At 44.0% G+C, this 15,322-nt stretch overlaps 1 protein-coding gene across 1 annotated transcript in view; it reads left to right on the top strand.

Moving 5' to 3' along the window:
* Window positions 1-15,290, top strand: part of DNAJC13 (DnaJ heat shock protein family (Hsp40) member C13) — a 139,665-nt gene extending 124,375 nt beyond the window's left edge. Inside the window, exon 56 of the mRNA XM_049870873.1 lies at window positions 462-15,290. Coding sequence (XP_049726830.1) covers window positions 462-568 — 107 coding nt within the window. The 3' untranslated portion in view covers window positions 569-15,290. The remainder of the gene's footprint in view (window positions 1-461) is intronic.
* The last annotated feature ends 32 nt before the right edge of the window (window positions 15,291-15,322 follow it).

Below are 15,322 nucleotides of genomic sequence, written 5' to 3'. Positions count from 1 at the left end.
CAGCTGTAGCGTGTCATAGTTTTCACCATTGATAGAAGTGTTTATGTTGGGAGTTTCATCAAGTCTGATATTTGGATGGGCTGACGGTGCAGTGAGTTTCTTTCCTGTTTGTTCCCATCTTTTTCCATTTGACATAATTATCTTTCAATACCCAGGATTTTTTTTGAAAGATTGAACTTCCCAGAAGATAAGAGACGGAAATTTTTGTTGCGTATTTCCAAACCAGTGTTAATATCCAGTACAGATTTTGAAGTGGTTTTTAACTTTGCCATGTAGTAAAGGCAGTACCTGAAAATGGTGCTGGGCAGCTGTTTGTTAAGGTGTAGTTTTCCACGTAGGTCCTTCTTGTAGATGACCAGTTCCTCGTGATGGGGTGCTTGGCCAGGGTCTGGCATGTTTCTAAAGGCCAGTGTTCTCACACGACTCAGCTTGTTAGAAGGTGTTTCCTTTCTCTCTTGCAGGACCTGGAGTTGCTGGCTACCTTACCGCAGGGACATCCTCATCAGTTATATCTAACCTGCCGCCTCCCGTAGACCACGAGGCAGGCGACCTTGGCTATCAGACTTGAAATATTCATGAAAGACAGTAAACGCCGAAAGGCCAGTGCCGAGTCCACATTCCTCCAGCTGATGGCGTTGAGGCAAACTCTTACTGCCTTTCTCCTGGTTTCATGACAGTGTTATTCCTTTTTCTAGAAATATATTTTTATTTAGGAAAACAGTCAGTGATTCTAATTGTATCAGCGTTATAAGAAAGCACTCTGGATCAACCGAAGTGGGTACACAAGAATTTTTTTTCTTGATGTATGTAAGCACATTTTGTTCCTTTATATCTGTTTACAAGACTGTGAATCAAAAAGACAAAACTTTCTTCCTAGTTTTTATAATGTTTTTTTGAATTAGTGTGACTCCGGGGTTGAGCCGCAGTCTACAGAAACTGGGCTGGGTCACTTGTCCCAGGAAAGGGTGTCTCCGTCTCCTGCATCGCGTCGCGTGGCCATCCTCCCACCACCGAACACTATTAGGTTTTGTCCTTGCCCTTTCACTGGTATCCTCAATCATTAACTTCCTGAGAGCAGACAGTACACATCAGTATGTATAACTGGCTTTACCAAATTGAATGAGAAGGAGCTTGTGCGAAAAAAATTAAAAACGATGTCAAGATGTTATGTAAGAGATTAGTGTAATTGTGAAATGTTCTATACATTATTAAATATATAAAGCTTTCTATATTGAATGTACATTATACAGATCATTCATATGTGTACATAAAATTTTAAAAATAAAGGGAATTGACTGCTTTGTTAATGAGACATCTTTGTTCAAGTTTAATTTTTCCCTTTGAAGATCTCATGTAGATCCATATTTCCAAGAACAGGCTCCATCGCGGGTGCCCCGGAGGAGGAGCAGCTCCAGTTGCAGGATGCTCCCAGGCCCATGAAAAGCAGGTTTGGACTTCATGCAAAATCTGATTTTTAAGTGTTACAACTCAGCCAATGTTTTTAAAACCAAGTGGGCTACACAGATGTGGCTGTGGATTAGACTTGACTCAAGGGTTGCCAGTTTGTGGTCTCTGGAAACAAAATCAGAGGTTCGGTCTCTTAGAAACAAGAGAAAACCGGCAGTTACGGGGCACGGATGTATGTACTTTCTGTCCCGTGAGTTAATTGCTCAGGAAGTTGTATTTGTAAATGAACTCTTCTTGTTTTGCCATCAAGCTTACAAAAGAAGATGTGTATATTTTCATCATTTTTCAAAGCCTCAGTTTAGGGCAGTAACTGTAAGAGCAGCAAAAGGCCCCAGCACTATTAATGAAAAGTCTCAGTTATATACACAAATAAAAATTAATGTTTATGCTTACATTTTTTACCATTGAGAAAGTATATGGTTTACATAACAAGGTTGTGTGGTTATTGTGTGTAAAGAGGTTTCAGCTCTATATGAAATGTAACATCTACAAAGAACCTGGCCCCTGCCAAATGTGGCAGTGTCTGTGAGCAGAGGGGGAACCCTGAACTCATTATTGCAGAGAAAAGTTTGTGAAGGTCAGGCTGGAGTCAGTGAAGGAATGACTCATTTGTCTTCGAAAGAGGTCATATGGAAGTAATTTCTACAAGTATTTGTTGTTGTTAGGTATGGCCAAGTGACCCAGTATACAGCAGAACAAAGCACTGTCCAGTCCTTCACCATCTGCACGGCTGTTGCTATGTTTGAGCCTATTGTTGCAGCCCCTGTGTGAATCCATTTGGTGGAGGGTCTTCCTCTTTCTCGCTGACCCTCTACTTCACCAAGCATGATACCCTTCTCCAGGGTCCGGTCCCTCCTGATAACACATCTGTGATCATTAAGGTTCTGTGTCAACATGGCTGGGCCGTGACTTTCAGTGGTTTGGCAGTTATGATATAGTTTGGCAGTTGTACAATGATGTGATCACTTCTTGGATAAGATTTGATATAAGGTGATCACCATGAGATCTGCTGTGAGTAGCCAATCAGTTCAAAGGGAGTTTCCTTGCAGGTATGGCCTACCTCCACTATAGGTGGATTCACTGGCAAGGCCCATGGGCTTTTGCTCCCACTGGATCCTGTAGCTGGCTCCTGCTTACCTGACCTCCGGTTCTTGGAACTTGAGCTAGCAGCTTACCTGCCATCTTGCCTGCTGATCCTGGGTTTGCCAGCCCCTGCAGCTGCGTGAATCAGGAGAGGCCTCTGGACTGACCCACGGACTTGGGATATTCCATCGTCTATAACCACGTGAGCCATTTCCTTGATGTATATCTTTCTCTCTGTATATATATTTATATGCTTTATTAATTTTGCTTCTCTACAAAACCCAGCCTAAGACATTTGGTACTGAGAGTGGTTCGAGAGAAACAGAATTGTAAAGATGAGCTTTCTCAACTGGTTTTCAAGTCTGGTTAGTCTTAAAGATGTCGATGACTCTTTCTAGTCGTAAACAGGGCACAGCTAATCCATTGCATGAGGTGGCAATATGTGATGGTTAAGATTGTCAACTTGGTTGGGCCATGATCCTCAGTGTTTGTATGTGATCACTCTCATGATTGAATCTACTGTGAGTAGCTAATCAGTTGAAAGGGAGTATCCTTGGGGATGTGGCCTGTATCCGAATATAAGTAGACATTCTGGCTTTTTTGTTCAGTCTGGACCCTGCAGCTGTCTCCTGTTCCTTTGACTTCCAGTTCTTGGGAATTGAGCTATCAGCTTATCTGCTGATTTTGGGATTTGTCGATCTTTACACCCCGTGAGCAAGAATCTTGCTGTCGGACCTGCTGACCTTGGGTTCGCTAGCTTCTGCGGCTACGTGAATCAAGAGAAGCCTTTATCCTGATCCACGGACTTGGGATGTTCCAGCCTGTACAATCGTGTGAGCCATTTCCTTGATATAAATCTCTCTCTCTATTTATTTATATGCTTTACTGTTTTTGCTTCTCTAGAGAACTCAGCCTAAGACATTTGGTACCGAGAGTGGTCCTAGAGAAACAAAATTGTAAGGATGAGTTTCCTAAAGTGGTTCTAAAGCCTGGTTAGTCTTAAAGATGCTGATGACTCTGCTTCCAGTAATAAAGAGGGCACTGCTAATCCTGGCGTGAGGTGGTGATACAAATATGCACAATATCGCCACCAGTAGATGAGGTGTTGGTGAAAGGGGAGGCTCTGGATGAACACATTTGTGATACCTTTCTGCATTTTTGTCAGGATGAGAAGTATAAGGAAGCTGGTTGGTTGGTCCTACATTGGCTAAACAAACTGGTGAAAGAGATGCGCTAAGCGCGTCAGAGTCAAAGCTGGAATGCCACATAAATGACCTCAAGGCTTTCACTTTTGCTTTGAGAGAAAGCCTTATTTTTGGAGTAACAGAGCTGATATTGCCAAAAACCAAACCCAGAGTCTTATTGTAAGAGTGGCTGAATTACAATGCCAGCTCAATTGTCAACCTCAAAAGGTGTGTCTGAAATTAAGGTAAGGGCATTGACTGGGAAGAAGTGGGATCCTGAAACTTGGGATGGGGACATATGGGCAGATAATCAGGAAACAGGGGGCGCTGAGGCCCTAAATTCCATTGAATCACTCCTGCCGGCAGAACCACACCCATCTGAAGAGATTACTTCATGTTTGTCTGCTAAACCACCCTGTCCCGAAAAACCATTAGTCCCTTCACTCCCATCTAATGAGGTTAGCTCTAGCCCAGCTGCCTCTAAAGAGCCCTTGCCTGAGTCATTGTCTGGGGCATTGCCTGAGGCAGATGCTTTACAAGACAGTGCTGAACGTTCTCAAAACAATTCCACCCTACTGATTCTGGCTTCTAGACCTATAACTAGACTCAAGTTCAAGCGAGCCCCAAAAGGTGAAGTACAAAGTGTGACCCTCGAGGAGGTACATTACACTCCAAAAGAACTGCTTGACTTTTCTGTAGGTACAAACAGAAACCTGGGGAATATGTGTGGGAATGGCTGTTCAGGGTGTAGGATAATGGTGCAAGGAGCATAAAGATGGATCAGCCTGAGTTTATTGAAACGGGCCCACCAAGCACAGATTCTTTATTCAATGTTCCAGACCAAGAAGTTAAGAAAGGATCTAATAGTTTATTTGGTTGGGTTGCTGAAGCATGGATTATGCAGTGGCCTACGCTAAATCAAGTTGAAGTACCAGACCTGCCTCGGTATACTGTAGAAGGTATCCAAAAGCTTAGGGAAACTGGCATGCTAGAGTCAATTTTTCAGGTTAGACCCACAACCCACACATGGAGTGCCCAGAGGACATACCTTTTACTATAGCTGTGAGAAACAAATTTGTGAAGGGAACTCCAGGATCCTTGGAAGACTGCTGTGATTGCTATTTGATGTAAATCAGATTTGACAGTGGGAATTCAGTCTTAACTGAATTAAGACACCTAACTACAATGAGGCTGATTGGACCCTGTGGTAGTAAGGCCAAGTGGCTGCACTCAATCGAAAGAGACAAGGTGGGCATGGTTACAGTAATGGACAGTGGAGTCAAAGCAGTAATCAGAATAGTCTGATTTGTATGTACTTATGGCGTCGGCTAGTTAGGATGTCCCTAGGAGTGAAATAGATAGGAAATCTACTAAATATTTACTTGATCTTTATAAATGGATGAATTCTAGGTCAGGTGAACAGGAGCCTAACTTGAGTCACCAGAACAGAGTGTCACAGTCCCTCAGTCAATTCCCAGATTTGAGCAAGTTTAAAGAAACCCTGGTGGCGTAGTGGTTAAGTGCTACAGCTGCTAACCAAGAGGTCGGCATTTCAGATCTGCCAGGCGCTCCTTGGAAACTCTATGGGGCAGTTCTACTCTGTCCTGTAGGGTTGCTATGAGTTGGAATCGGCTCAGCGGCAGTGGGTTTTGGTTTGGGTGGGAGCAAGTTTAAAGACCCACAAGCCCTTGAATGAATGGGAGGTCAGGTACCCCTGAGGAAAGACTCCAGGATACTGCCAAAATTTTTTACTGTTTATCTTTCTCCCAGCCTTCCCCAAAGGAATCTATGGCCTTCTACTAGGGTAGCTGTTGATAGGGGAAAAGGAAATAATCAGACTTTTGCGGGATTACAGGATACTGGCTTTGAACTGTCAGTAATTGCAGGAGACACAAAACATCACTGAGGCCGACCAGTCAGAGTAGGGGCATATGGAGATCAGGCTAGTAATGGAGTCTTGGCTCATGCCTGTCTCACAGTGGGTCCCCAAACCCATCCTGTAGTGATTTCCCCAGTTCCAGGCTGCATACTTGGAATAGATATACTCAGCAACTGGCAGAACCCCGACATTGGATCCCTGACAAATAAGAGTAAGGGCTATTCTGGTAGGAAAGGCCAAGTTGAAGTCATTAGAACTGCCCCTACCTAGGAAAATAGTAAACCAAAAGCAATACCGCCTCCCTGGAGGGATTGCAGAGATTACTGCCACCATCAAGGACTTGAAGGATGCAGGGGTGGTGATTCCCACCACATCCCCCATTCAGCTCGCCTATTTGGCCTGTGCAAAAAAACAGATGGATCTTGGAGGATGACAGTAGATTATTGAAAAATTAACCAAGTGGTGACTCCAGTTGCATCTGGTGTTCCAGATGTAGTTTCGTTGCTTGAGCAAATTAATACATGTCCTGGTAGCTGCTATGCAGCTATTGATCTGGCTAATGCCTTTTTCTCCATACCTGTTTCAAAGCACCATCAGGAGCAGTTTGCCTTCAGCTGGGAAGGCCAGCAATACACCTGCAGTTGCCTACCTCAGAGCTATATCAACTCTCCAGCCCTATGTCATAACTTAGTCTGCAGGGACCTTTGTTGACTCTCCCTTCCACAAGATGTCACACTGGTCCATTACATGAATGACATTATGCTGATTGGACCTGGTAAGGAAGAAGTGTCAGTGACTCTGGACTTACTGGTAAAACATTTGTGTGCCAGAGGGTGGGAAATTAATCCCACAAAAATTCAGGCACCTTCTACCTCAGTGAAATTTCTAGGGGTCCAGTGGTGTGGGGCATGTCAAGATAGTCCTTCTAAAGTGAAGGATAAGTTTTTGCGTCTGGCTTCTCCCACAATTAAAAAGGAGGCACAATGCCTAGTGGGCCTCTTTGGGTTTTGGAGGCAACATAGTCCTCATTTGGGTGTGCTACTCTGGCCTCTTTATCAAGTGACTCAAAAAGCTGCTAGTTTTCAGTGGGGCCCAGAACAAGAGAAGGCTCTGCAACAGGTTCAGGCTGCTGTGCAAGCTGCTCTGCCACTTGGACCGTATGATCCAGCTGATTCAATGGTGCTTGAAGTGTCGGTGGCAGATGGAGATTCTGTATGGAGTCTCTGGCAGGCCGCTATTGGCGAACCACCCCACAGACCCTTAGGATTTTGGAGCAAAGCCCTGGCATCCTCTGAAGATAACTACTCTCCTTTTGAGAAACAGCTTTTGGCCTGTTACTGGGCCTTAGTAGAGACTGCATGCTGAACCATGGGACACCAAGTCACCATGTGGGCTGAGCTGCCCATCATGAACTGGGTATTGTCAGACCCAAAGAGACATAAAGTTGGAGGTGCAGAGCAGCACTTTATCATTAAATGGAAGTGGTATATACAAGATCGGGCCTCAGCAGGACCTGAAGGCACAAGTAAGTTCCATGAGGAAATGCCCCAATGCCCATGGTCTCCATTCTTGTCACATACCTTTCATCTCCCAGTCTGCACCTATGGCCTCATGGGGAGCTCCTTATGGTCAGGTGACTGAAGATGTGAAAACTCGTGCCTTGTTTACAGATGGTTCTGTGCAATATGCAGGCACCACTTGAAAATGGAGAGCAACAGCACTAGAGTCTCTTGCTGGAACCTCTCTGAAGGACGGTGGTGAGGGGAAATCCTCTCAATGGGCAGAACTTTGAGCAGTGCACTTGGTTGTTCACTTTGCTTGGAGGGAGAAATGGCCAGATGGGCGACTATATACTGATTCATGGGCTGTGGCCAGTGCTTTGGCTGGATGGTGTTAGAATGATGCATTCTGTGGAAACAAGTCATCCTCTTTCCCCAGCTACTGTCGTCATTGCTCAATGGGCTCATGAACAAAGTTGCCACAGTGGCAGGGATGGAGGTTATATATGGGTCCAGCAACATGGACTGCTCACCAAAGCTGGCTTGACTACAGACACTGCTGAGTGCCCAATCTGCCAGCAGCAGAGTCTAACACTGAGTCCCCGATATGGCACTTTCCCTTGAGGTAATCAGCCAGCAACCTGGTGGCAAGTCGATTACATTGGGCCACTTCCATCATGGAAAGGGCAGTGTTTTGTCCTTACTGGAATGGACACTTCACTCTGGATATGGATTTCCCTTCCCTGCACTCAATGCTTCTGTCAAAACTACTATTCGTGGACTTACAGAAAGCCTAATCTACTGTCATGGTATCCCACACAGCATTGCCTTGGATCAAGGGATGCATTTCACAGCAAATGAAGTGTAGCAGTGGGCCCATGCTCATGGAATTTATTGGCCTTACCACGTTCCCCATCATCCTGAAGCAGCTGGCTTGATAGAACATGGAATGGCCTTCTAAAGACACAATTACTGCACCAGCTAGGTGGCAGTACCTTGCACGGTTGGGGTGGTGGTCTTCAGGAGGCTGTATTTGCTCTAAATCAGCGTCCGGTATGTGGTGCTGTTTCTCCCATAGCCGGGACTCATGGGTCCAGGAATCAAGGGTGGAAATAGAAGTGATAACCAATCATTATTACCCCTAGTGACCTGCTATTAAGATTTTTGGTTCCTCTTCCTACGACCTTATGCTCTGCAGGTCTAGAGGTCTTAGTTCCAAAGGGAGGAATGCTCCCACCTGGAAAGACATTACTGATTCCATTGAACCTGGCCTCTTTGGGCTCCTTATGCCTCTGAATCAACAGGCAAAGAAAGGAGTTACCATATTGACTGGTGTAATTGATCCTGATTCCAAGAAGAAGTCGGATTGATGTTACATAATGGAGGTAAAGAAGAGTATGTTTGGAATGCAGGTGATCTTTTAGGGTGTCTCTTAGTACTACCATGCCTTGTGATTAAAATCAGTGGAAAACTACAGCAACCCAATTCCAACATGACTACTCATGGCCCAGACCCTTTGTGAATGAAGGTTTGAGTCACCCCACCAGGCAAAGAACCACAACCAGCTAAGGTGCTTACTGAGGGCAAAGTGAATACGGAATGGGTGGTAGATGAAGGTAGTTTTAAATACCAGTTATATCTAGGTGACCAGTTGCAGAAACGAGGACCGTCGTTGTTATTTCTGCCTTGTATGTATGTTTGTTATATCATGTTAGGTGCAAGTATGACTTTGTCTTTATTCAGAGATTATGGTTTAAGAAGATGTGTACAGGTGCCAAGATGACAAGGGATGGACTGTGGTGGTTAAGGTTGTGTGTTAACTTGGCTGGGCCATGATTCTCAGTGGTCTAGCAGTTATGCTGTAGTTTGGCAATCATATGGTGATGTGATCACTTCCCGGATGAGATTTGATATAATGTGATCACCTCCATGATGGAACCTGCTGTGAGTAGCCAATCAGTTGAAAGGGAGTTTCCTTGGGGGTTTGGCCTGCATCCAGCATATGCGGACTCTCTGGCAAGGCTCACAGGCTTTTGCTCGCTCTGGATCCTGCAGCTGGCTTCTGTTCATCTGACCTTCTCTGGTTCTTGGGACTTGAGCTAGAAGCTTATCTGCCATCTTGCCTGCCTGTCTTGGGATTCATCAGTCTTCGCAACCTGTGAGCCAGAGCCCTGCTGTTTGACTTGCCGATCCTGGGTTTGGCAGCCTCTGCAGCTATGTGAATCAGGAGTGGGGGCCTCCATACTGACCTACCAACTTGGGACATTGCAGCCTCTACAACTGTGTGAGCCCTTTCCTTGATATAAATTTCTATGTATTTATATTTATACACTTTTACTGGTTTTGCTTCTCTAGAGAACCCAGCCTAAGACAATGTTCAAAGTACATGAGACAAAGTTTCGCCATCCTCGCTTCTAAGGAGCATTTTGGCTGTACTTCTTCCAAGACAGATGTGTTCATTCTTTTGGCAGTCCATATTATATTCACTATTCTTTGCCAACACCATAATTCAGAGGCATCAATTCTTCTTTGGTCTTCCTTATTCATTGCCCAGCTTTCACATGCATATGAGGCAACTGAAAATACCATGGCTTGGGTCAGGTGCACCTTAGTCCTCAAAGTGACATCGTTTGATTTCTTGACTGCTGTTTCCATGGGCATTGATTGTGGATCCAAGGAAAAAGAAGTCCTTGACAACTCAGTCTTTTTTCAGTTTATCGTGATGTTGCTTATTGATTCAGTTGTGAGGGTTTTTGTTTTCTGTATGTTGAGGTGTAATCCATACTGAAGGCTGTAGTTTTTGATCTTCATCAGTAAGTGCTTCAAATCCTCGTTGTGTCATCTGCATATTGCTGCAGGTTGTTAATGAGTCTTCCTCTAATTCAGCAATCTATTAACAAATACAAATTCAGGAAAGTTGCTTCAGTTAGAACTTAAACTGAAACCAATTCACGCCTCTTTATCCACCTGCCAGGTTTCCCAGCATCCAAGGTAAGAAACAGAACACATTTCCTGGCTTTTAAGTGTAGAGTTGTCCAGAGATGATCTTTTCGGCCCTAAGATGATCAAGATGAGTTCAGAGTACCTGAGCAGCTCTTCAGTTTGAAGCAGAAGACCTCATCCGCTGATACAGAGCTGGAGGATACCACGCCCTTCATGTAACAGGGACTTTTCCTAAAGCAGCTTAGCATGATGGAAAGCTTGGAAATCAGACCTTGGCTTGATTGCTGACAAGTATTATATACCCCTAGGAAGGAGATTAGAAACATGGAAGAGACATAAACAGGAAGAGCAAAGGCAATTTGAAAACACAATGAGGAAGAAAATATTGATAAAGAAGTTCTCACTTATACCCTCAGGAATAAAACATATTCACCAAACAACAGGAGGGAGGCCCCTTTGAAAAAGACTGTGCTAATTTTTCAGGGTTCGTGTCTGTCTGGTTCATCCTCACATCCCTTATACCTAGCGTGTTGTATGCACTCAGTAAATACTTGGTGAATGACTCAAACAGTGCTCATATAAATCAGTCTTCATGATTGAAAAATAGTGCAGGTCCACATGGTACAAGCTTGACTATATTAGCAAACAGCAACCTTTACAAATCGACGGAAACAAAACCATGGGCTGTGTCTGAGTCAGTGCTGTGTGTGATAATAGTTTACAAAATTACAAATCCCTTCTCTGGGCCAATCTTCTCTGATTTTGAGATATTTTAAACAATGCTAGCTTCTCAGAGTCCAGCCTACCGCAGTTTGGGGCTAGACTGGTGTTCCCAATTAAGGAGTCCCCCCACCTATTATCTTGATTCCTGCTTTTAGGTTCTTCAGCTGAAGTTGTCTCGGACTTGGCTGCTTGTCCTCAAGTTTCTGCAGCGGAAAGGTGATCTTAAAAGAGAAATTTCGAAAACGTCTTTCCTTTGTTTTCTGTGTAAGAACCAGTGTATTTTCTTGAGGCTGTATGGGTAATGGAAACCTGCCCTTATCTAGTACAAACGGTTGGTGGTTATTCCACTGAAAAACCCACTGCCGTCGAGTCGATTCCTATTAGGTTAAGTGAATTGTCAAGTGGATGACATACCTCGTGAGGGCAAGGGCACCACTTCGTGCTCACATGTGCATCCCCCTTGGGGGTTCAGTGAGGACTTGGTGAATTGCTGGGATTGCAGATGGTTGTCAGTCTCAGCTCGAAAATGAAACCGGTCTTCTTTCAATTCCAGTTGGTGTACTGTTGTTTCAAACAGATGTAAAGAAAAAACCCTTTTCATTTAATACACTTTAAAGAATTGTGAGTCAGCAAAGACATTACTGAACAGGAAGGAAACATTTTGAGTCCCTCAGCATTCCCGCTTCATTTCTGGCAAAATGTTGAAGCTTCTGTGAGTGGCTGTTTTTAATTCCGGATGGTTTTTGTCTCTAACTTGGCCAGCAAAAGAAAGGTTTAAAATAGAAAAAGAAAATAGCCTGTGAAGATACAATATATAAGGATTTGATTGTCAAATTATTTATTCCTTTGGGATTAAATTAGTCTAGCTATCTAGGAGAGCAGGAGGGAGGAAGACCTCTTGCAGGAAAGGTTTCAACTGGACTTGGAATTTAGGATCTAACCTCATCCAGTGGAGGAGGGTAGACTACCAAGGCCAACAGATCTGCCTGAAGTCCTCAACCAAGTGTAGGTCTTTCTGGCTTCTGCCTAAGGATCAGTCTAGGCAAGGAGGGTCAATACCACCAATGACAGGCATCCCTAATGGATCATTGTATTCCTTTCTGCCCCCATACTGAGAACCAGCAACCGTGAGCGCACATGAGAGCAGACTGAAAGGAAGCTCATTGGCTCCTCGAGGTTCCTGTGAAGAACTTGCTCCTTTCAGCACTGACGCCTACATCTGACAACAGGGCCATCCTTCCAATATTATTTAGTGGCTTAGTTCTTTAATAGTAGAAAGTTCATTTGGACTCTTGGAGACAGACATGGGAGTTATGATGGTCTAAGCTGAATGAAATGCAGCAGGTAAACCATTTGGGGACCATTTCCTCTGAACCCCCCCCCCCCCAAAAAACCTTATAATTTTCTAAGGGATGGTTTAGGAGGAAATAATTATCACAGTTTTCAATTTAATAAAAATATTGTCTCCATTTCCCACGACAATATCATTTATTAATTCCACTAAGCCAGGAGAACTCTAGCTTATAAGTCAACTCTACGAACCTAAGAGAATGAGTCTACACTCTTCAATTCCGATGTATTAGATTTTTCGTTGTTGTTGTTAGGTGCTGTAGAGACCGACTCATAGTAACCCTGTGTACAACAGAACCAAACACTGCTCGTCCCGCACCATCCTCAAAGTCGTTGCTATGTTTGAGCCGATTGTTGCAGCTACCGTGTGAGTCCATCTTTCTGAGAAGTCTTCCTCTTTTTTGCTGGCCATCATGTCCTCCTTCAGGGACCAGTCCCTCTTGGTAACATGTCCAAAGGACGTGAGAGGAAGTCTCACCATTCTTGCTTCTAAGGAGTGTTCTGGCTCTACTTCTTCCAGGACAGATTTGTTCATTCTTCTGGCAGTCCATATTCAATGTTCTCCGCCAACACCATAATTCACAATTCTCTGGTTTTCCTTATTCCTTGTCCAACTTTCACATGGATATGAGGTGATTGAAAATACCGTGGCTTGGGTCAGATCTTTGCTTTTTAACACTTTAAAGGGGTTTTTTGCAGCAGATTTGCCCAATGCAATGCATCTTTTGATTTCTTGATAGGGTGAAGATATAGCAGCGAAAAGCCTTTGTTTCACAGACCTTACCACAACCACACTGTCACACTAGAACGTGCATGAATTTTCTTGATGATAAACACGTAAGTGCCACAATGTAAAAGAGGCGCTGAAAAAGAGAAAAATATTATGGCAGAATTATAAGTGCTCTTTGCCCTGAATTAAGTGGGGACACTTCCCAAAATCCAGCTTATTTGGAAGATTCTAACCATCACCAGAAGGGATTTACTTCTCTTAGTATCCTGACTTCCCTCTGTACCTGGAGCTGCTCACAGCTCTCTGGCCGGTTAGACTTGGAATAGACCTTGGAGGGGTGGAAAGTAAATGTGTACCCCCTGAATTGTTAAATACTCATTCAACACGTATTTGATCAATTTGCTTAAACCACTGTGTGCCCCGCACGTCTGTGGCACCAGTGTCCTTTCTCAGCCAGCTTTTCTCTGGCTCCCCCAGTCCACTCCAGGCCACTGTCCAGCTTGTGTGCACAGGCAGGGGCCTAGGCTCCACTCCGTTCCGTTTGCAGGTCTGTAAGTGGATGCTTCGCCCCCTCACCAGTTACTGGGCTGCAAGTGAGAGACCAGGAGAGCATCTGTGCACTCTCATTTACTCCCTGGATGCCAGGCATGGTTTCTGGGGACACACAAAAGGGCGATAAGTGAGTACAGCAGGGACCAGGTGGGCTGACATTCTAGTGCACAGCCGGACCGTAGATAAACAGATACAAAACATGTCAACTGGGTGCTATGGAAAAAAGAAAGGCAGATTAGGAGGTGAAGGGTGACAAAGTATAATGGTGCTGGTTTAGAGCAAGTGGTCAGGAGGGGACCCTCTGAAAAGGTGACTTTGGAGCAAACATCTGGAAATTTCAGGGTCGCTCCTCTCAGGCGGAGAAACAGTAACAAGAACCGAGGCTCAGAGGCCTGACTGTCTTCTATGTTGGAGCAGCAGCCAGGAGGCCGGTGAGATAGTGAGGCAGGGGGATGGAATCAGAGAGGTGTCAGGGACAAGCTCATATGGGCCCCTGTCAGCCAACGTAAGGATTTTCAATTTTAATCTAAGAGAGATGGAAACCACTGCAATTTTTTGAGAGGGGCATCTCAATTAGTCAAACTTTCTGTCACATTTTAATCAAAGTTAAAAATCTCAACTACCAAAGAGATCCGTACCTGGTTACTCCCCTGGATAAGCACTGCTACCCCTTTTGGGATCCTAAATGTTTTGCTGGAAAAATACTAGGGCCTTTTTTTCTTCCATGTGGCACCTCATGGTATCTTCCAAGTCTGGAGTCATGAGGCCCCTGCTCCCCTGTTGCTGACCATGGGTGAATCTTGGAGGTCTTGGGTCTCGGTGGGTAAAGCACCTGGGTGTGAAGGCGCCTGCCCTGCATGGTGAGCTCTTTCCTCCTTCCTGCAATGAGGTTATTATAAAGTGTGGTTTCAAACACATGGGGACCTGGGTGACTGTCTCAGGTGGTTGGCTGCAAACTGACTCTGGTGACAGCTGAGGAGACAGCCCTAGACCTGGCCTAAAGCTCACAGACTTAGAGTCAGCCCATTCACTCACCATTGCTGAGGCGAAGGTCCCTGGGTCTTCCTATTTTATCCTCTGGAGACTTTTTTCTCTTTCAAAACAATCCTTAGTATTCTCTTAACCATGTTTTTATTTGAGTAAATCAAAGGTAGGGTAGAGAGGAAAGTATGGGTCACATGGAAAGACAGCTTAGGGTTGGCTTTGTACAAGGCAGACACAGATAAAAATAAACAGAAAAAAAAAAATGGACAAACAGTTCAGCCAGCTTTCATCAAAGACAGAGAAAAAATTATAAGTCCCAGACATCATAACCTTTGATTCTGATTGTTCAAAAGCAATCCTGATTTCTTCTAGGTTGCACATTTTAAAACTAATAATATTAAATAGCTTGGGTTGTAAGATTTTATCCACTTGAAATAAGAATACTGTATAAAGTTTTATTGTGTTTCACAAATTTTAAGGTGCTTCTACATGCCCTCAGTAATTCTCACAACAGTCTGTCAAGTAGGTAAGGATCCTTTAGGTATAGAAGCTAAGCCATGTGTAGGGAAAGGACAATGAGGTACAGAGAAGTTAAAGCTCAAAGGTCATGCTTGAGAGGCATCTTTCTCATACACACACTCAAAACCCAGGTCTCTCAAGTCCTCACTTCCCACTTCCACCCCAGGATGAAATTAAAATAATGCTTGACATAATCGCTGGACATCAGTGAACTTATGTCTGTTTCTAATAAACACGGTTCAAACACTTTTAGGAATAAAAATACTTGTACTTGAAAGTTTAAAAATTTACCACTGTTGCAATAGCATCCTACTTCAAAAAGTAACAGGAAACAGGTGAAATTAATATATTTTATTTAACCAAATAAACCCAAAATATCATTTCGACATGTAATCAATATAAAAAGTAT

The sequence above is a fragment of the Elephas maximus genome, chromosome 27, assembly GCF_024166365.1.
Source record: "Elephas maximus indicus isolate mEleMax1 chromosome 27, mEleMax1 primary haplotype, whole genome shotgun sequence".
NCBI classification, from domain to species: Eukaryota; Metazoa; Chordata; class Mammalia; order Proboscidea; family Elephantidae; genus Elephas; species Elephas maximus.
The sequence above is the reverse complement of the archived record's forward strand: the minus strand, read 5'-3'. Positions and strand labels throughout refer to the sequence as shown.